This window comes from Argentina silus (assembly GCF_951799395.1).
Source record: "Argentina silus genome assembly, chromosome: 2".
Taxonomy (NCBI): domain Eukaryota; kingdom Metazoa; phylum Chordata; class Actinopteri; order Argentiniformes; family Argentinidae; genus Argentina; species Argentina silus.
Window position 1 is genome coordinate 16,297,477 of NC_139656.1, and position 19,230 is coordinate 16,316,706.

General features: G+C 40.9%; 3 protein-coding genes across 4 annotated transcripts; 1 reads left to right on the forward strand and 2 right to left on the reverse strand.

Annotated features, from left to right (window-relative positions):
* Positions 1-492: 492 nt before the first annotated feature.
* LOC310816151 (ras-related and estrogen-regulated growth inhibitor) lies at positions 493-4,084 on the reverse strand. Its single transcript, XM_083686173.1, has 7 exons — positions 3,970-4,084; positions 3,487-3,775; positions 3,115-3,171; positions 2,951-3,024; positions 2,313-2,460; positions 1,642-1,735; positions 493-1,382 (listed from the first exon to the last, which is right to left on the reverse strand). The coding sequence occupies exons 2-7, from the start codon at positions 3,563-3,565 to the stop codon at positions 1,193-1,195; spliced, it is 642 nt and encodes a 213-aa protein (XP_083542299.1). The 5' UTR covers positions 3,566-3,775; positions 3,970-4,084; the 3' UTR covers positions 493-1,192.
* A 4,877-nt stretch (positions 4,085-8,961) lies between these two features.
* Positions 8,962-10,921, reverse strand: harbi1 (harbinger transposase derived 1). The gene is made up of 3 exons (XM_083664853.1): positions 10,875-10,921; positions 9,667-10,357; positions 8,962-9,538 (listed from the first exon to the last, which is right to left on the reverse strand). Exons 2-3 carry the CDS (start codon positions 10,334-10,336, stop codon positions 9,162-9,164), a joined length of 1,047 nt encoding a protein of 348 aa, XP_083520979.1. The 5' UTR covers positions 10,337-10,357; positions 10,875-10,921; the 3' UTR covers positions 8,962-9,161.
* Positions 10,922-11,179: 258 nt separating this feature from the next.
* atg13 (ATG13 autophagy related 13 homolog) lies at positions 11,180-18,402 on the forward strand. 2 transcript variants are annotated; one of them, XM_083665458.1, is made up of 18 exons: positions 11,180-11,381; positions 11,701-11,781; positions 11,899-11,979; positions 12,127-12,246; positions 12,342-12,388; positions 12,522-12,662; positions 12,802-12,842; positions 13,038-13,134; positions 13,358-13,456; positions 13,617-13,704; positions 14,223-14,321; positions 14,790-14,885; positions 15,244-15,374; positions 15,692-15,812; positions 15,978-16,055; positions 16,211-16,324; positions 17,093-17,221; positions 17,437-18,402. In XM_083665458.1, exons 2-18 carry the CDS (start codon positions 11,713-11,715, stop codon positions 17,512-17,514), a joined length of 1,629 nt encoding a protein of 542 aa, XP_083521584.1. In that variant the 5' UTR covers positions 11,180-11,381; positions 11,701-11,712; the 3' UTR covers positions 17,515-18,402. The 2 variants fall into 2 exon arrangements, with proteins under 2 accessions (XP_083521584.1, XP_083521585.1); XM_083665459.1 differs by lacking the exon at positions 14,223-14,321.
* Positions 18,403-19,230: the final 828 nt, after the last annotated feature.

Sequence of the window (19,230 nt, forward strand, 5' to 3'; positions counted from 1 at the left end):
GCTCTGGGCCATCATTTTTTCGGCGCCCCTGGAGCAATTCGGGGTTAAGTGCCTTGCTCAAGGGCACAACGGCACTGGTAGGGACCTGGATATGATGCCAGTAACCCTCCAGTCACCGACTCACATCCAGATCCCTCCTGGAGCGGGGATCGAACCAGCAACCTTCCGATTGCTGGCCGGCCTCATAACACAATTCATAACATTCATAACACAATCAATACTTCAATCACTCAATAAAAATCGAATCAAGCAGTCCAAGATTAATTTGAAGGCTACTACGTGAACATTGTATAATGCCTGATTATCAGTCATACAGGGTTATTGGTGTGAGAAATGTCTCTTACAAACACACAACAGGTTCCAGAACGCTAACAAACATGATGACATTTAAATTTACACTGCGGAATGTATAATTTTTTAATAATTACCCACAATTTAATAACAGATGGTATTACATTATGGTATTACATTATAATGATACATTGTATGTCCTTTGGTAAATCTCAACTTTTCTACAGCAAGTGAGAATGCCCCCACATGGTTCATGTTTTATTCCCTACCATGAACATAGGCATTTATTACTAATAACAAACAATACATGTCAGTTAATGTAAAAGAAACTACATCAAAGTCTGATAACTTTATCAATTCTTAGTGGCACAGCAATTAGAGAGCCAGGAAGCAAATCAATTTAAAATATCACAAAGATGGAAAATAGCTAAAATGTTGACATCAATGTTCTCTTTTATTCTCAAAAATCCCAGTTTAGTAAGGCCAACTGTCTTCATCTTAATCAAGTGCAGCGACTAAGGGAAGAACTAGTGCAGAGAGGACCCCGGAAGAAGAGATTTACAGTACAGTAAAGCACAGCACAATTTGAGATTTGTTGTGTCATACAAAAGCTGTGTGAAACCCTTTGTGATGTGTGTGAACCAAATGTGTAGGCATACAATACACACACAAACACAAAAAAGCTGTCCATCATGACCACAGTCAAGAGCTGCTCCTCTTCAATCACTGTGTGCTTGGGTTAAAAAAACATGTTGTGAAAGTCTCCAACCAATTTTTCAGAATGAGTCCTTTACTTTTGCCTTAAACAGATGTAGAGAGGAGGAACAGGGCTGACTTGAGTATAGATACTACAAGTAAAAGGTTGTTGTTTTATTAGCAGTAATCATCAGAGCGGGCCTGGTCACCACTGCATGGTCTTGCTGCGGGTCAGCTTGCTCTTCAGAGCGTGTCTCATCTGCAACATGCGGGAGCGTTTATCCATGGCCAGCAGGTGGCGCTGGTACTCCAGACGCACCTCTCGTACCAGCTGCTCAAACGCTTTCTCCACAGTCACAGACCCCTCTGCCACAGACAACTCATAGAAACTGCACCTGGAAAGACGCAAGACAGACATGGGGTTAGGTGTCTAGTTCTCCATAACCCTCGCATACTTCAATCCATGGACATGCTTTTTGAATTGACAACAGATCAATTTAGGGATGTGGTTAATTGACAAAGTGCACTGCTTTTCAGCATTGGTTATTCATAAGATCATACTTTTCACAAAATGTAAGGAATAAGAGAAGTGAACCCAATGCAAAAGGTTGTTGATGGAAGCAGACAGGTGAATTAATGGAACAGTGTAATGACCTCAGATCACTGGCCAAGGCCTGTCCCTCCTCTGTCCGCACCACCCTTCCATTCTCCATGTCACATTTGTTTGCAACTATTACAGTAGGTATGCCTGAAAAAAAGAGGATAAATCAGAGTTCAGAAACCTAAAAACATTCAAACACACATGATCTCGTTTAAGATGGTCTATCTTGCAAGGAATTTGTGAGGCTGTGCACAGTCGTAAACGTGACAACTGAGAAAAGGCAACCGCCCCATAACGCCTTGCAGAGTTACGATAAGCAGACCCACTGAAGCTTAGGATCTGTTTTTATAAACCTTGCATGGTGGATTCACTGTTCTGGTGAGCAGCAGAGTCTTAAGCCTTTTGTTACAGCAAAAGCTTTAAGCAGCAAAAAGTAACTTATCACAGCCTCGATCAAACCAGTCCCTCACTCTGGCCATGAATGAGTTAATTGATTCACTCAGATACAGTAAATCAGACAACGCTTAGACAACAGCTGAATACCGCATCTAAAGACGGGTGGTCCATATAAAGCCTTTTTTGGGTTGTGAGCAAGTTTATCTGATGTACATCCGAGCCATAGCCTAGATATACATATACATGACTCTGGTGCAGATGTGCTAAGATACTATCTGCATGCCCTGTCCTGGACTGGTGTTTACACAGGTTGGGATAGCGGTCTCACCTAGGGTCTGCTTGACATGATCAATCAGCCTCTTCAAGCGTGAGACTGACTCAAAGCTGCTACGGTCTGTGATGGAATACATGATAAGGAAACCGTCACCCCATTTGATGGAACTCTCGAGAGAAGAGGCTGCAGGACCCACACACTCCTGCAGAGAGAAAGAGAGAGGGAGAGAGAGATGGTGACATAAGTTGAGTTTTTACTTGATTCAGGGCATAATTTAGTGATGACTGTTTTAGTGAAAAGCTGGTTGCTTTTACATTATTTCATATCTATATAGCTCTAGTGACGGTCATGGATGGGGTGCTTAATCCACTAGGATGGCCTTAAGTGTTCCCTCATTGTTGCCTCAGTATTCTTTGGTTCTCAGCATCATTACATTTGATCAATGTCAATGTTGTTGATAGAAGGACCAAGACACTTTAAGACACCATGATTCAGAAAAACAGACTTGAAAGGAATGGTATGGGGATCTGGTTGTTGTCTGAGCCCTGGTGGGTTGGAGTCATCTTCCTGTCTTTGGTTTATAAAGGCTGACACAGGGATGTGCAGAAAGAAATACATCTCAACAAACTGCAAAATACAGACTGAATATTCTGTATTTATATGATGTCTTCATCATGTCATTGGATAAGTACCTTGTTGGCTGTGTCCAATATCTCTAAATCGATGGCATCCTTGTCCACAGTTTTCTGGCACCTGTAAGTGACTTCTGTGTGAGAATATCACATACAACTTTGTCAGACTAGCCTAGTGGCACCTTACATCAAGGACAGTAAAAAGTGATGCAGTATCTCTTTACCCTTTTTATGGTCATACTCTCCTATGAACCGCTTGGTGATGAATCTAACGCACAGGGCTGAAGTTAAAACAAAGCAGAGCAAGTCTCAATGAGTGCTTGTGCCTCACACAATCATATTTGAAATATTTCCCTCTGCACAGAGTTCCTCCACAACACCAATAACAAATCACATTCACTGGTGGCTATGCCTTTGGTGAAGAGCATAGTTTCACTACACAATTATTACTCCATTATAGATTAAAATATGCTCTCCTATGACTAGTATTGTCTTATCTTTGGGAATGAATTATCACTTCAGTCCTGACTGAGATAATATCCCATTCAATTAAAGCCCAGCTCTCTAATTGGAAAGACAGGTAACTCTCTAATTACCTGTCTTTCCACAGTTGTCTCGTCCAAGTATCACCAATTTGGCCCTTGTCATTTTTCTTGTCGGTCCAGAATCAGTCATGGTCTCAACGATAGCGCAGGAAAAAAAAGTTTACCAAGAACCGTTGAAAAATTAAAAAAAATTAAAAAAAATCGGAATGTATGAATATGAAGACAAACATGAGGCTACAGTCAAAACCTTTATATCCAATGCTCACTTGTACTGCTGAGCCCCTATGACTTGTCAAATGAAAGGTGCGTCTTCAAAATGCAAGTCTGTTCTAATGTACCCCTGAAATAGGATACAGAGTCAAATGCAATAGGGTGGTTTATTTGGATAAACACGACTTGTGACATAAAACAAACATCAACTAAGTTAACAAATATTAATGAATCGTTGTCTCCCATAGCCAATTAATAGATTTGATAACAAAGATCATTTCAAATCGATGAATAAGCAAAGCAGAGTTCTAAAAACGTACTTACTCTTACTTAGCGCATTTTCATTGAAGGAGAAAAAAACTGCAGAAGACTGCATGGAATCTTGCAAATTAGTGATATATTCTCTGTCCGCCTATTCTGCGCAACTGTCTGGTCTCCCAATTATTCACCAAAATGCTAGGAGACAAAAATGTGTTTGTTCTCCTCTACCCCTTTTCTCGGGTTTTCAGCCCACTGTCCATCCGTCGCATTTAGTTTCCCTTTCAAAGTGAAATAATTTCTTCCTTTTGAAGGCGCGCCCCCTCCAGTCTCATTAAATACATTTGATCTATTGCTGTTGACAGCCAGGCGTGCTATGCGATGGAGACAGCTTGCCTATTTTTGCGCCTTTAACTCTCAACCTTGTGGATGCCGAAAGCATTTTCGACCAAACCTTTTTAGGGTCTACGCCCGTAGAAGTAGAACCCTATTGTTATTGTAAGGGTTTTTATTATTATGATTGTTAAGAAACCATGAGATGCTTCATGCTAGAGACTTCAAACTTGGCAGCGTGATAGAAAGACCTGTGTTCCGTGAAGGGCAATCGTGGAACTCCGTCCACTACCTTGGGTGTATGTTAATGAGGATTTCTTTAAAATAAAAGTGCCCAAGTTAAACTTGTTTATTCAACTTTGAAAGACATTGGGCCGGTTTAACAGACAAGGCTTACGCCTAGTCCTAGACTAAAAAGCATCCTCAGTGGCAATTTGCCATTGGAAGTGTGAATTAGTCCAGGACTAGGCTTACCGGCCCCATATCTTCCACACCCTGACCTAGAGTCACCAAATAGATATACACTCAGTGAGCACTTTATTAGGAACACTATACTAATACTGGGTAGGGCCTCCCTTTGCTCTCAAAACAGCCTCAATTCTTTGTGGCATTGATTCCACAAGATGTTGGAAACATTCCTTTGAGATTCTGGTCCATGATGACATGATGCATCACGCAAGTCCTGCAGATTTTTCAGGTGCACTTTTAAGCTGTGAATCTCCCATTCTACCATATTCCAAAGGTGTTCTATTGGATTCAGATCCAGTGACTGGGAAGGCCACTGAAGAACACTGAACTCATTGTCATGTTCATGAAACCAGTTTGAGACAACTTTTGCTTTGTGACATGGTGCATTGTCATGCTGGAAGTAGCCATTAGAAGATGGGTAAATTGTGGCCATGAAGGGATGCACATGGTCAGCAACAATATTCAAATAGGCTGTGGCATTCAAGCGATGATTGATTGGTATTAACGGGCCCAAAGTGTGCCAAGAAAACATTCCCCACACTATTACACCACCTCCACCATGAGAAGGTGTACAGGTGTTCCTAATAAAGTTCTCAGTGAGTGTATTTTGGTATATAGATCCCTCTCACCATGATGAACAAAAAAGCCTCTTTGACCATCAGGTCCATCATGATGGATTTTCCATCATTTTGAATTTTGTGAAAAAGACCTAAAACATTAAGGGTTTTACAGTTATTGACCTATCTGCCAAACTTGGTATGTGGCATCAGTGGACTGAGGTGCTTACAGGGTCCATTTTGTTTACTATTTGAATGAACAACATGGCCGCTATTAACAAATGAATTGTCCAGGGGCATGACCTCACATAAATCCTTATAAGTCAAAGACAATTAATCATATCATAATGAAACTTGGTACACATGTCCATTAGGCTCTCAGAGTCATATCCCTAAAGTCACATGCAATCAAAAGGGGGCGCCGTGAATGCCATCTTGTGATATCTCTTGATATGGTTTATCAAATGTCCGGACATTTGGTACACATGCCCTGGGGTACCTAGTAAATATCTTAAACATGGTCATGATTGGCTACACTGTTGGGCTTGTGGGCGTGGTCTATCATATAAATGGCTATAAATCAAAGACAGTTGGCACTATCATTATGAAACTTAGAACACAAGTCTAGACCTCTGTAAGGAACATACAGTTAGGTCTGGAAATATTTGGACAATGACACAATTTTCATAATTTTGGCTCTGTACGCCACCACAATGGATTTGAAATGAAACAATCGAGTGCGATTGAAGTGCAGACTTTCAGCTTTAATTCAAGTGGTTGAACAAAAATATTGTATGAAACGTTTAGGAATTGCAACCATTTTTAAACACAGTCCCCTATTTTCAGGGTCTCAAATGTAATTGGACAAATTAACAATCATAAATAAAATTTAAATTTGTAATACTTTGTCAAGAATCCTTTGCAGGCAATGACTGCGTGAAGTCTAGAACCCATGGACATCATCAAATGCTGGGTCTCCTCCTTTGTGATGCTTTGCCAGGCCTTTTACTGCAGCTGTTTGTTCGTGTGTCTTTCTGCCTTTAGTTTTGTCTTCAGCAAGTGAAATGCATTCTCGATCAGGTTGAGATCAGGTGATTGACTCAGCCATTGCAGAATATTCCACTTCTTTGCCTTAAAAAACTCCTGGGTTGCTTTCGCATTATGTTTTGGGTCATTGTCCATCAGTACTGTGAAGCGCCGTCCAATCAACTTTGCTGAATTTGGCTGAATCTGAGCAGACAGTATATCCCTAAACACTTCCGAATTCATCTGGCTGCTTCTGTCTTCTGTCACATCATCAATAAACACTACTGACCCTGTGCCATTGGAAGCCATGCATGCCCATGCCATCACACTGCCTCCACCATGTTTTATAGATGATGTGGTATGCTTCGGACCATGAGTCGTTCCAAGCCTTCTCCGTACCTCCCCCCCATCATGCTGGTACAGGTTGATCTTAGCTTCATCTGTCCAAAGAATGCTGTTCCAGCTGGCTTTTCTAGATGTTTTTTGGCAAAGTCCTAATCTGGCCTTTCTATTCTTGAGGCTTATGAATGGTTTGCACCTTGTGGTGAACCCTCTGTATTTGCTCTCGTGAAGTCTTCTCTTTATGGTAAACTTGGATAATGACATGCCTACGTCCTGGGGAGTGTTCTTCACTTGGCTAGATGTGAAGGGGTTTTTCTTTACCATGTTAAGGATCCTGCGATCATCCACCACTGTGGACATTCAGGCCTTTTTGTGTTGCCAACCTCACCAGTGCGTTCTTTTTCTCTCAGAATGTATCAAACTGTTGATTTGGCCACTCATAATGTTGCCGCTATTTCTCTGATGGATTTTTTTGTTTTTGCAGTGTAAGGATGGCATGTTTCACTTGCATTGAAAGCTCCTTTGACCACATGTTGTGCGTTCACAGCAACAGTTTCCAAATGCAAATGCCACACTTGGAATCAACTCAGACCTTTTACCTGCTTAATTGATAAAGAAATAACAGGAATAGCCCACACCTGTCCATGAAACTGCTTTTGAGCCAATTGTCCAATTACTTTTGAAAAGAGGGGGCTACATATTAAAGAGCTGTAATTCCTAAACCCTTCCTCCAATTTGGATGTGAATATCCTCAAATTAAAGCTGGGAGTGCACTTTAAGCTCATATTCATTATATAACTGTAACTTGAATATGTTTTGGTAAACAGCTAAAATAACAAAAATTGTGTCAGAGTCCAAATATATATGGACCTAACTGTACGTGCAAAATTGGATACCAATCCACCCAAGGGGAGCTAAATGGTGGTGCTGTGAAGGCGTTTGAATCACGTAAATGCTGATAAACAAAGACGGTCTACTATCTCAATATGAAACTCCACTTGTTTTTCATGGGGTTTTGATAGCGATAGTGAAGACAGAAAGGAAATCTGAGCGAGAGAGAGATGTGATCCATAGCTAACCCAATTTCAACCAGTTCCAACTTGTCAGCTATATTTGTTCAGCTATGAAAGACTGGAAAATTGAATGCAAATCCACACATAACTAAATAGTGGGACTGTTACACCTAGCCCATATAGGCCAGGAGTTTTCCATATATTGTGCACACCTATGCAGGTGTAAGATTATGTGCAGCAGAATTTGCTAATTTAAATCAGTAAACACTTTGGGGTTTATTGTATCAGATTGCTCCCTGTTACGTTCCACGTAGGTTTGTCTGTGTCTGTTCTGTTTTCCCTCTTCCCTTAAAGGGCGACATCACCACTCCCATTGCTGCACCTGCTGCCAATCATCCTAATCACCTGCCATCCCAGTCCGGCCCCAATCAACTCCCTTCATTTTAGTATTTAAGCTGTGTGTTTCTTGCCAGTTGCTCTCTTCATGTCCTCATGCCTTTTTTTTCTCTTTTTTTTTTGGCACGCACGCACGCACGCACGCACGCACGCACGCACGCACGCACGCACGCACGCACGCACGTTTGCCATTGACACTTGTTTTCCCCTACTTGGATTGTGTGTGTAAGTAGTTGTGTGTATGGTCCAGGCCCTGGGGCAGGTAGGACAGAGGCCTATGTACTCTCACATGTAGGTGGAACTATTGTCTAGACACACTAGATAAGGGGTGGTTGCCAACCATGTATATTTTGATGTCCTTAGTTAGAGTAGTTTAGTTAATTAGGCAGTATTTTGAGTTATGGATCCTTAGTTAGGGACAGTTAGTAGCCTCTCCTAACTCTCCTAGATGTTTGTGCTTTCTTTCCTTTGGCAACATCCGTGTCCCCTTGGCCTGTGGGCTGCTAGTGTTGTGTGTGTCTGTTGTATTGTGTGTACACTGCCTGTACCCCCCCCCCCCCCCCCCCCCCCTGTTATTATTTACAATATACCACTGTTGAATGCAGTCCACCCTTGTCTGGTCTCCTTTATTTTTCACACCAATGCGCTCAAGATTCCTGCTTTCAGTTGGTTCAATCTGTTACGCACTTCCCATTTACCCTAGTTACAACTGAGTCGTAACACTCCCTAAAACTTGTAGTTCTCACTTGAGAGCATAGCCATTCAGAATGAAGTTGTGTTAGTATGATGGAGAGGCACTTAATTAAAAGCAGTGAGTGTTTAAATAAAACTGTATACATATATTATAATTTTTTAACACAAACATTCTTTGATATATTAATTTGAATCTTACTCAAAAAGAGAAACAACTTTCTGCAGTCCATTTCAATGTTTAATGTACAGTGGAATATAGACAATTTGTTGCACACACATTGTACACAACTATTCACAAACACAATATTGGCATGCCTGCTTGAATGATGCCCATTTTCTCTTGATCCATATTTTGTCTCTATCTCTCCACTGATCAAGTAAAAGCAACTGTGAATATGATTCATTGTCTCTTGATTATGAGCAGACAGACTTAGCCGAAATGGCTGAGAATGAGCTCCTGGCGGATCTGAACTGCCTCAGAGTCCACGTCTTCTGTCTTCTCATCCACTTCCTCTGACTGGTCTGGTGCCTCTGTCCTCTCAAATGTCCAGGCATCCAAGCCTGACTGCAATGACACATTGTGCAAGACACAGCAAGCCAGAATGATGTGAGCACACTTCTCAGGTGAGTACTGCAGGTAGCCTTTGGACCCATCCAGGCAACGGAAACGAGTTTGAATGGCCCTGAATGTGCGGTCCACTATCTCATGTGTGGCAGTGTGTGCAAGGTTGTAGCGGAAGTCTGCGGGGGTTTCTGGGAACTGGACAGGTGTCATCAGCCATTTCTTCAAAGGATAGCGGCAGTCTCCTGCAGAGCAAAACATGGTTAGGTTAGAGGGATGCTTGTTGATGAACACACAACAAAATGCTGAAAATTATTGCTAATGTGGACATGATAAACGGGAAATCAGTTTAAAATTCACCAGTTTATATTACCTAATAACCAGCCCTCATGACTTTTTTGTTCTTCAAATATCTTGCACACTGGGGACTGTTTAAATATGACGCTATCCTGCAAGCTGCCAGGCCAGTTAGTCTCAGCACTGAGCAAAAGACCCCTGGCATCGCATACAAGTTGGCAGTTAATTGAGTGGAAGCCTTTCTTGTTAACATAAGAAGAATCCTCTGCATTGGGTGCCTTGATAGAGATATGGGCACAGTCTACCACACCCATGACGTTAGGTATTCCCGCCACCCTGAAAAACTCTTCCTTAGACTGCTGTTTTGTAGCCTCATCTCTGGTAAGTCCTATGAACTCATGTGCTTTCTCAACCAGCGCTTTGGTGACATTCGTGACACAGCGACTCATGGATGCCTGGCTAATGCCGATGGCATCTCCCATTATGGTCTGGAAGGATCCTGAGGTGTAAAATCCTAAAGCAGCAAGGATCTGAACTTCTGGGCTGATTGCCCGAGACCTTTGAGTACGTCTTGACAAGGTGTCTCGCAGCAGTTCCACCAAGTAGTAGATAAATTCCCGTGGGAAACCAAATGTTGTTAAAAGAAACTCATCTGACACTGTCTCTATGTCGAATCTGTCAAGAGTTTTATGTCCACGTCCATGGAGTAGTAGATCACAATCCAGGATGGCTATAGGTATAGCCATTTCTTCTCATGCAGGCAGGATCTATTGAGGGCAAAAACCACAATTTTGGAAATCAATTTATTAATTTTAATTTATTAATAAAGATGGAGAATCGATAACATGTTTGCTGATAAGAAAGATTATCAATATCAAGTTTTGATTTGACATTCTGTTCATTCTGCTTGTTTTATCCACTTGTTTAGACTGGAAAAGATGCAGAGGAGAAATATTGTTTACATCTGAAAGACAGAGGACCAGATCTAGTTAACAGAGGACCAGATCTAGCTCCAGCAAGTAGTAAACCTTTACCAAGGAAAGTAACTACTGTAGCTAAAAAACTAATGAAAATTCTACCTGCCATTCCACAGCCACAGGCCAATGAACAAGAAAGGCAGCTATGATTGGTAGTTAGTTACCAATTCAATGTATGTCTATGGTAGTTACGTTTGATATTAGTTAGCTTATGTTATGAAATACAGTTTAGATCATTCTAAAGTACCAGTAATACATTGTGTGAAAACCAAACACGCCAAATGAATTGAGCAATATAAAATCCAACCTTTATCTAGTTGCACAGAGCTAATGCTTTTGTCCCACACTTTCCTCCTTCCTGATTACTGGTAACTCAAATTTCCGAGACGTACTTTCGCCTTATTCGTAGTATTTCTAGCAAATGAAACATTAACATTTGAAACCGCCTTGCTTGTTCAAGTACTTGCATTAAATATGTATGTTTTTTTACTGTGACGAATACATAATTATTATCAATTATATTTAATTGTTCAACTCACTGTATACTGTATACTGAAAGTGCTTCCCGAAATATAGCGCTTTCTAAACACGTCACTGACTGACCCAAAGAAAATAAACAAAAAATGGGCCAGCTTGCCGAGGCTAGTGACCTAGCTAATATCGTAATGTTAATGGCGTGATTCAACACGCTAATATAATAATACCGCATCGAATTGTGTTTTGATATCGGGCATTGATCTAACTATATTTGTTTGGTTCGCCATCAACGCAACATTGAAGAAACAAATTGTGAAATTAGAATTTGTGATGAGCTGTAAGTACGTAGCTACGCGTAGCTTGCTATGCTATTTAATTAAACAAGCAACCCTGCTGCGTGTACGTGTTTTTATCACCCAGGTGTATTGGATAGGCAAGCTATAACTAGTCATAACTTTGTTTTGTACCAACTGTCAATCTATAAACCATGGCTTATTCGGAATTATCTCGTAATTTAGGTTAAATGGCTGGCTTACCATCAAGGTCTATTCTCAGATAATTAAATGGCTACAAAAGTCCGCCTTGCCTTGGTCTGTCTGTTAAACAGGTCAACTTTTGTGATGGTTGATCACATGAATGTCATTTTTATATTGCAGGGGCATGTCATCATGGACAGTGATCTGAGTCCCCAGGATAAAAAAGACTTGGACAAATTCATCAAGTTTTTTGCTTTGAAGGTATTTGACTTTGATTCTATGCAATTGTGTCTACTTCTGGAGACACTTTTTGAAGTGAATTGAGCTGTTGTCAAGAACCAAATTCAAGTGTCAAATTCAATTTTATTCTGTCAACAGACAGTGCAAGTGATAGTCCAAGCACGGCTTGGGGAAAAAATATGCACACGCTCCTCATCTTCACCCACAGGGTCTGATTGGGTAAGTCACATTTTGATGTTATGTATATTCTCTGTGATTGGACAACTCACACATTTTACCTACCTCTCTTAGGATATATATTTATTTATCTGTGTGCCATGTTGTCCTGAAAGGATCATTGATGCAAATCTCAATATTTTTCATCAGTTTAATTTGGCAATCAAAGATATCCCAGAGGTTACACATGAGGCAAAGAAAGCTCTGGCCGGGCAGCTTCCAGGCATTGGACGGTCAATGTGTGTTGAGATCTCCCTCAAAACATCAGAGGTAGGAAGTCATGTTGCCATAGTCAGACTGTACCTGCAATCAGTGGGTTGGACAATATTTGTAGTTTGACATTCTGCTATTGTTATATTTTGCAGGGAGACTCAATGGAATTGGAGACATGGTGTCTTGAAATGAATGAGAAGTATGTCTGTCTTTTTTGCTTTTGGTTTCAGTATAGTTGTTATTAGGGGGGGGTTTTCTGTATGTTTTTTTATTTTATTTTTTTACTTCAATGGACCATAGTGTTAGGACTAATGAATGTCTTGTTTCTCCAGGTGTGACAAGGATATCAAGGTGTCATATACAGTCTATAACCGCCTGTCCTTACTGCTCAAGTCACTGCTGGCCATCACAAGGGTAACCCCAGCCTACAAGCTCTCACGAAAGCAAGGACATGACTATGTCATACTGTACAGGTTTGTTTGATTTGTATTTTACTTTGTGTTCAAACTAGAGTTATCCCTGACATTTATTGCCATCGCTAGCTATCTCCTTTTGATAGTCATGGTTTATTGCTCAGAAAACACTTTGAATAACACATACATGCTTTTGCAGGATATATTTTGGGGAAGTTCAACTCACAGGATTGGGAGAAGGTAACAGTGATTCTCATGTTATTGGAAATTATTTCAGACTACAGTATGTTTATGCTGTATGATGGTGTATAATTCAGTCCTATACAATTTGTTGGATTGTAGCTTTGTTCACTGGGCCCCTCAGAAGTGAGATATAGAGCTTTGCATTGAAGCAGTAAAGATTGGCATTTGTTGTTGCTGATTGTTGTTCTTCAGGGTTCCAGACAGTGCGTGTAGGAATTGTGGGAACTCCCATTGGCACTATCACCTTATCCTGTGCTTACAGGACGAACCTGGCCTTCATGTCTACCAGGTACAGAGACAAGCCCTACTAGTCAACATCACTGCATTAGCACCCATTATACGCTGTTTTCTCCATGTGGTGCAGATTTAAGATTCATTCTACCCTTGGAAAAAAATAAAATAAATCCAAGCTTGCTATGTTTCAAAATGATCTCTCCCATGTATACCTCTTATCCTCCACCACTTCCTCATACACTTTTCTTATTCCTTATTCTTCACTCTTCATCCCACAGGCAGTTTGAGAGGACGGCTCCAATCATGGGCATAATTATTGACCACTTTGTTGAGCGCCCATTTGGCAACATGGGACACATGCATCCATGTAACTACAGGTGGGTACTAACCAAAAAGAGAAACATACTCACTAATGCTGACTGGTGCATATATTTCCTCAGTCTATGTTGTTAGATTTAGAATTGGTAAATTTGAGGCTTGATCATGGAGTGCACTAATCAGTCTGGTCATGTTCATTTGTCCACCCCACACCACCAGAGCGCCAGGAGATGATGAAGGGTACGGTGGAGTAGAGGATTCTCAGGAAGTGTGCACCACCTCCTTCTCCACTTCTCCACCCTCACAGGTAAATCACTACTGGGAAAAGTTTGTCTCTGCAACATGTAGCTCCAAAACCAGTGTCCATTGTGAGTCGATCTGTAAAACTGAGCATGATGACTTTCATTTAGATAAACATGTACACCCATGTAAGGAATTCCTCTCCTGTCATAATTCACTTCCAAAATGGGTCAGGTGTTTTCCTCAACCATTTGTTTAGGTACAGCTGATCTCTATTATTTAATGGCTGTGCATGCTTAGGCCTGTCATCCTCTCTACCTTGAAGCAATCATATCAAATTGTAGGTTAACAATATATGCATATTCTAAAACAGGAGGACCCATTTTGATGATCATTACAGCCAGTAGTTAAGTGTATTTGTGTATCTGGTGGCTTTGTATTCTCATACCAGAAGTGTATGCTATCCACCTCGCTCATACCCATATGTGTCCTTCTTTCCATTTTTCTGTATAAGTGCTTTCATTTCTTGCCCCCTTTTCTCTCTCTCTCTCTCTCTCTCTCTTTCTTTCTGTGCTGTCTGTGTAGTGTGTGTTCACTGTAAGTAAGGCACAATTAAAGACACCTAAACCTGCAGTGATGGACTGTCTGAAGGTCCCCATGGTGGGCCTGGCCTTCTCACATCAAGTGAGTTGTTATGTCTGTGTGTGTGCGTGTGGGCCGGTATCTCACTCACTCACACTGCCTGAGGTGCTCCAGCACGGTTTGGTCTGTCTTCTATTACCTTTTAACAAAGTAATAGAAGGGTACTGCTGGGCTCAGAAGCAAGCCTACAAATAAAGTCATCATTACGTGGGACTTTATTTAAACTGGGACAGCTTTGTTTTCCTAACGTGCCCCTAGGAACCTGAGGCCTACACCTAAGATCCTTAACCCCACGGTCTCATTGGTTTGCTGATAATGGTTCTTAAGTAGTTCTCACTGCCAGACATTATCACTTTCATTGCCTCGGGTAAGTAAGATCTGCATTTTCAATCTTTGCCTTTACCGGTTGTACTTTCCTGCTCTTGTTGCCTGCCCCCTGTCACCCCATTTCTCTCTCTTGGATTGATCCATATTTTAGCTTCTCTCTCTCTCTCTTTCTCTCTCTCTCAGCTCTACAGCTCTCGTCTCTCCTATCATCCTCCTCAGCTTGTTGGAGCTGCTGACCTGTGCCACCCCTCAGCCTTAAATGCTGCCAATCCGCACCAGGTAACAGCCCAGCTGTCCAGTTAGTTGAGCCCTTCAATGCTGTCCAGCCAGTAGCTCTGCCATGGGCTGTTTAAAAAAAAAAATATATATATTTTTTTTTTAATTTATTTCAATGGTTTTGAGTTGACTCTTTTCTAAGTAATCATATGAGGTGTTGATATCTTCCTCAGTCAAGATGAATTTTTTTTGTTTTTTTTTGTTTGTTTTATAGTTTTGATGATATTTACTGGGGACAGTTCTCTCTTTAAATCCTAGATGTTGAGTTTAGGGATTCAAGAAACACAAAAAAAATGTTCATAGTTGGCACACCTTCACTGATTAACACAACAATCACAATGCTCTCCTCCTTCCTCTGCAGATGGTGATGCCTGGTAAAGATGGTGGTGTCCCCCAGGTGCCAGTGCAGCCTTGTCATGGTGCCCAGGCAGAGCATGGACGCCAGTCTTCCTGCCCTCCTGTGGACCACGTCCCTGCCACTCCCTCTAGCTGGTCAGTCTTAGTACCACACTTCACACTAAAAACATTAGAAGTTTCTAGTGTGACAACTAAAACATAAACAATGGAGTAATAGGTCCATAGCTTTGGTTATGATGAGATAAGTTGTTCTACTCTCATTAAGCCTTAAGGCTTAGGCTTTATGTATAAGTCATATTCATCATAAGGAAGGGGCAAATTGTTTTAGTGTTTCATGAAGGGAATTCACATGGATTGTCTCCCCATGACCTTGTGTTAAAAATCGAACTGCATAACTGGGGATCCTCACCTCAGATTGTGTTATGAGATTCCATTCTGTATGTCTATCACAGTGGTGAGGATGCAGAGACCTTGTCAAGGAGCATTGAGGTGAAGAGTGCATCTCCCTCTGATGTACTGGAGACCACCTTCACCAGGAAAGTGGGTGCCTTTGTCAACAAGCCAGGCACGCAGGTAGGGGTAGCACTTTGAAATCCTTCTGTACTAACCATTATGTATTATATTATGTCATGTTTTATATTAATTGCTATTGAAAATCAAACCCTAGAAGTTAAGGACAAATTAACAATGAGGTGTCTAGGTGTGGTAATACTACATCTGTGTGTGTGTGCTTGGCAGGTAACTACAGCCAGCCTAGATCTACCATTTGCAGCATTCGCTCCCAGAGCCTATGACCTCGAGGAGAACGACCCTATGGTAAATGATCACAAAGTCTAATTCTAGCGCAGTGAGACAAATGGTCAGTTGAGAGTGTTTGAGTTATTATGACTATGACTGCAGACATGATTATCATTTCAGTGTAGATGTGATCTTGCTGCAGATATAGATTGCTGCTTTCTCCTCTCTCCCAGGTGCAACCCCCAGAGTCCCCAGCTACGTCCTCTCCCCTGCAAGGCAGTTTGCACTCCCAAGGCTCTGGAGAGAGTGGAGGACAGCCACAGGACGACTTCGTCATGGTGGACTTTGTAAGTAACCTCCCTGTCACAGACAAACAGACCTGTGGCCTTTTAGTTGATGATATCTTTTGGCTCTGTGAACAGTGAGTGGTTTAGACCGATGGGGCAGACAACATGCATTTTAGTTGAGGATGACTCCTCTGAATTCCTATGCTGTATCAGGTGCTGCTGTTGCATGGTCTGTTGTCTCTCTGCATGGCCTATTGACACCTGACTTTCAAGAGCAATTGCAACGGGTGTTCTTTGCATTACATTTCATTGCACTTACTGTAGCACTAGTCATTTAGACTGTTATTCTGTCTGACTTGTTTGCAGTGCTATAAAGTATTTTTAATTACTGCTAATGACCAGGAGAAATTAAAGGGTCCACCAAAGGCAGAATGCAACAAAGCACAGCAAGACCTCATGAAATCAAAATATATCAAAGGAACAGGCTTTTAAAGCAAGAGGGAGAGATGTTAACATTTTGGATAACTTCTGATTAAAATTAAAAAAATTACACTTGGGGTAATTAAATATTGTTCATTCAACCCTGACCTCTGAGCCCAAATTGGTTAGGAGAACAGCAAGAAGCTGTCAAAATGAAATGAAATGAACAGTTGAGACCCAACTTTTTAGTGAATAATATCACAGTACTTTGTACTGAATAACAACAAGCGTGTGTCTCTTACCAGCAGGAATGTCTTTTAGTTACTGTTTTTGAATGCAGAGCATTGAGTAATGTCAATGTATAACCTCAACTGCGCTGATTCTTGTTCTATGCTTTATCTTCTCCAGAAGCCTGCGTTCTCAAAGGATGACCTCCTACCCATGGACTTAGGCACTTTCTACAGAGAGTTTCAGAACCCCCCTCAGCTCGCCAGCCTCACCATAGATGTCAGTTCTCAGTCCATGGCTGAGGACCTGGTGAGCTACACACATTTTCACACATGTTGCAGTCCAAGCCAAAGTCAGTAGTCCTGTTGAGATGTGGCTGTCAAATGCTGTGAGAATTGGGAGTTACTGTTGCATTTGAGTAATTCCCTTGTCTGTTAATTCAGTGTAGCCTACGTTATGGCACATTTACAGTCTAACAAATCATTATCTCAATCAGTCTAACATGTTGTTTATTTTCTCTACAGGACTCTCTTCCAGAAAAACTGGCTGTTTACGAGAAAAACATTGATGAGTTTGATGCATTTGTGGATACATTGCAGTAGGGATAGTAGATCCAATGTCTATTTACAGATGAATAATCTTATTAAATCCATCTGCAGGGTCCTGTTTTCTCTTTGAAGCTTGTTTGCATTCGGTCAGTGTATGCCTGTTTTTTATTTTTATCTGTCCTGATTTGTGATCAGAATGTTTCTCTCTGAACCTCACGGGTTAAGAGCCCACCACCTGTGTCAGAAGAGAAGTCTTTTAGATACAAAAACAACAACAAAGTGAAGCAGTTCTTTCTTCAGATATGTGTGAATAGCTGCATAATTTAGCTCTAATGCAGAGCAGACCTTCTCCCATGATGTAAATACTATATTCCTTCTCACCTTGCTGTTCTGTAACTAAACAAGTTATAAGAAAGACATCTACAGTTGATTAGAGGTTGTATAAATAATGTCAGGAGGTGTGGTATTACTGCTGTCCTGCATGGCACCTATGGAGTCAAATGACTATGTTTGTGAAGAGGAAGCCAAAACTGGCTAAGTATTGGAAAAGACAAACAGAAATCACATTTTCACTCAATGCTCATGAAGACCCTTGTAAACATTGTTGAAACTGCATTGAAAGAGAAAAAGTCCCTGTAGTTAAATGTTTTTCTTTATAAATGGGGGAAATGTACTCTCTTCTGCTTGTTCTTGCCGTAGATTACCAACTTGGGGACAAAATCACTGTGTATCACTACAAATTATGTAATTAGTCATAGCTCACTTCCTCTGTATCACCATATGACATTATCATATGAAACAACAGTTTATTTCTTCACTGTATGTAAAGGGGATTAACATTATTTGCACTTTCAATGTCTCAATCAGGTTGTCCTCCTGATTTTTTCCAATGCTTTGTTAATATAGCATGGTCATGTTGTGTAATAAAATTGCTTTATTTCATATTGCCTTTTTTTTTTTTTACGGTCACACATAAAAAGCCAAAGGAATAGCCTTTTCACATTGCTCGAAACAGGTACTCCTGGGGCAAAATTTTCAGCCGGCGCAAAACGCAGGTCCAAACGCAGGCGTATTGGCAATTTGTGTTGGAGATAACAGGTCAAATTACCACAGCGCTGCGCTCAGGTGGGTGGAGTAGCGGTAATAGAACCGTGTTCATGACAATGAGCAGGTCAAGTGCCATCAGTTGCGCTGAAAAATCTGGCCTTGAAAATAGCACATATTTCAGACACATCCTAGCGCCAGCGCGAACATTGGTATTATGCCTTTGCATAGCTCTTGATTGTTGTTGCGTTTCACTGCATACTTGTATGCACGTGACAAATAAAGAATCTTGAATCTTGTTTATTTCTTTATAGTCTCAGTAGCTTTATGCTAGTACAACGCATAGAGACTCTTTAAGCCACCATATAGACTTAATGTAAAGCATCAGTTTTCTTCCTTATCAATCAATTGCGTTTACCGGCAAATGAGTAACCCCAAACTTAATGGTTTAGGGTAATACAAAATATAGCTCAGTATAGACATGAAGAGAAAATAAATCAAAACCAATGTTTACCACACCCTTTTATTGTTTATAATACTTTGTATTCACAACATATATAAAAAGTAAGATCTTGAAAATAATAGACCGCAGTAAAACAGTTTGAACAGAGGAAAAATAACCTCGAAAAGATCAATCTAATTTTCACTGTAGCAACCAGGAAATACCATTAACGACAATACAGATAAACAGATACAGTACAGAGAAAAGGTAGACAAACATCTGTA

Bases quoted from the DNA above. Each gene is read 5' to 3' on its own strand.
- LOC310816151 (XM_083686173.1), bottom strand. From the start codon at position 3,565: ATGACTGATTCTGGACCGACAAGAAAAATGACAAGGGCCAAATTGGTG. The intron at 1,736-2,312 runs GTGAGACCGCTA...TCTTTTTTTCAG, and splicing joins TCATGTCAAGCAGACCCTAG to GCATACCTACTGTAATAGTT. The intron at 1,383-1,641 runs GTCATTACACTG...GCGTCTTTCCAG, and splicing joins GCCTTGGCCAGTGATCTGAG to GTGCAGTTTCTATGAGTTGT.
- harbi1 (XM_083664853.1), bottom strand. From the start codon at position 10,336: ATGGCTATACCTATAGCCATCCTGGATTGTGATCTACTACTCCATGGA. The intron at 9,539-9,666 runs GTAATATAAACT...TTTGCTCTGCAG, and splicing joins TCATGAGGGCTGGTTATTAG to GAGACTGCCGCTATCCTTTG.
- atg13 (XM_083665458.1), top strand. From the start codon at position 11,713: ATGGACAGTGATCTGAGTCCCCAGGATAAAAAAGACTTGGACAAATTC. The intron at 11,980-12,126 runs GTAAGTCACATT...ATTTTTCATCAG, and splicing joins CACCCACAGGGTCTGATTGG to TTTAATTTGGCAATCAAAGA. The intron at 12,389-12,521 runs GTATGTCTGTCT...TTGTTTCTCCAG, and splicing joins TGTCTTGAAATGAATGAGAA to GTGTGACAAGGATATCAAGG.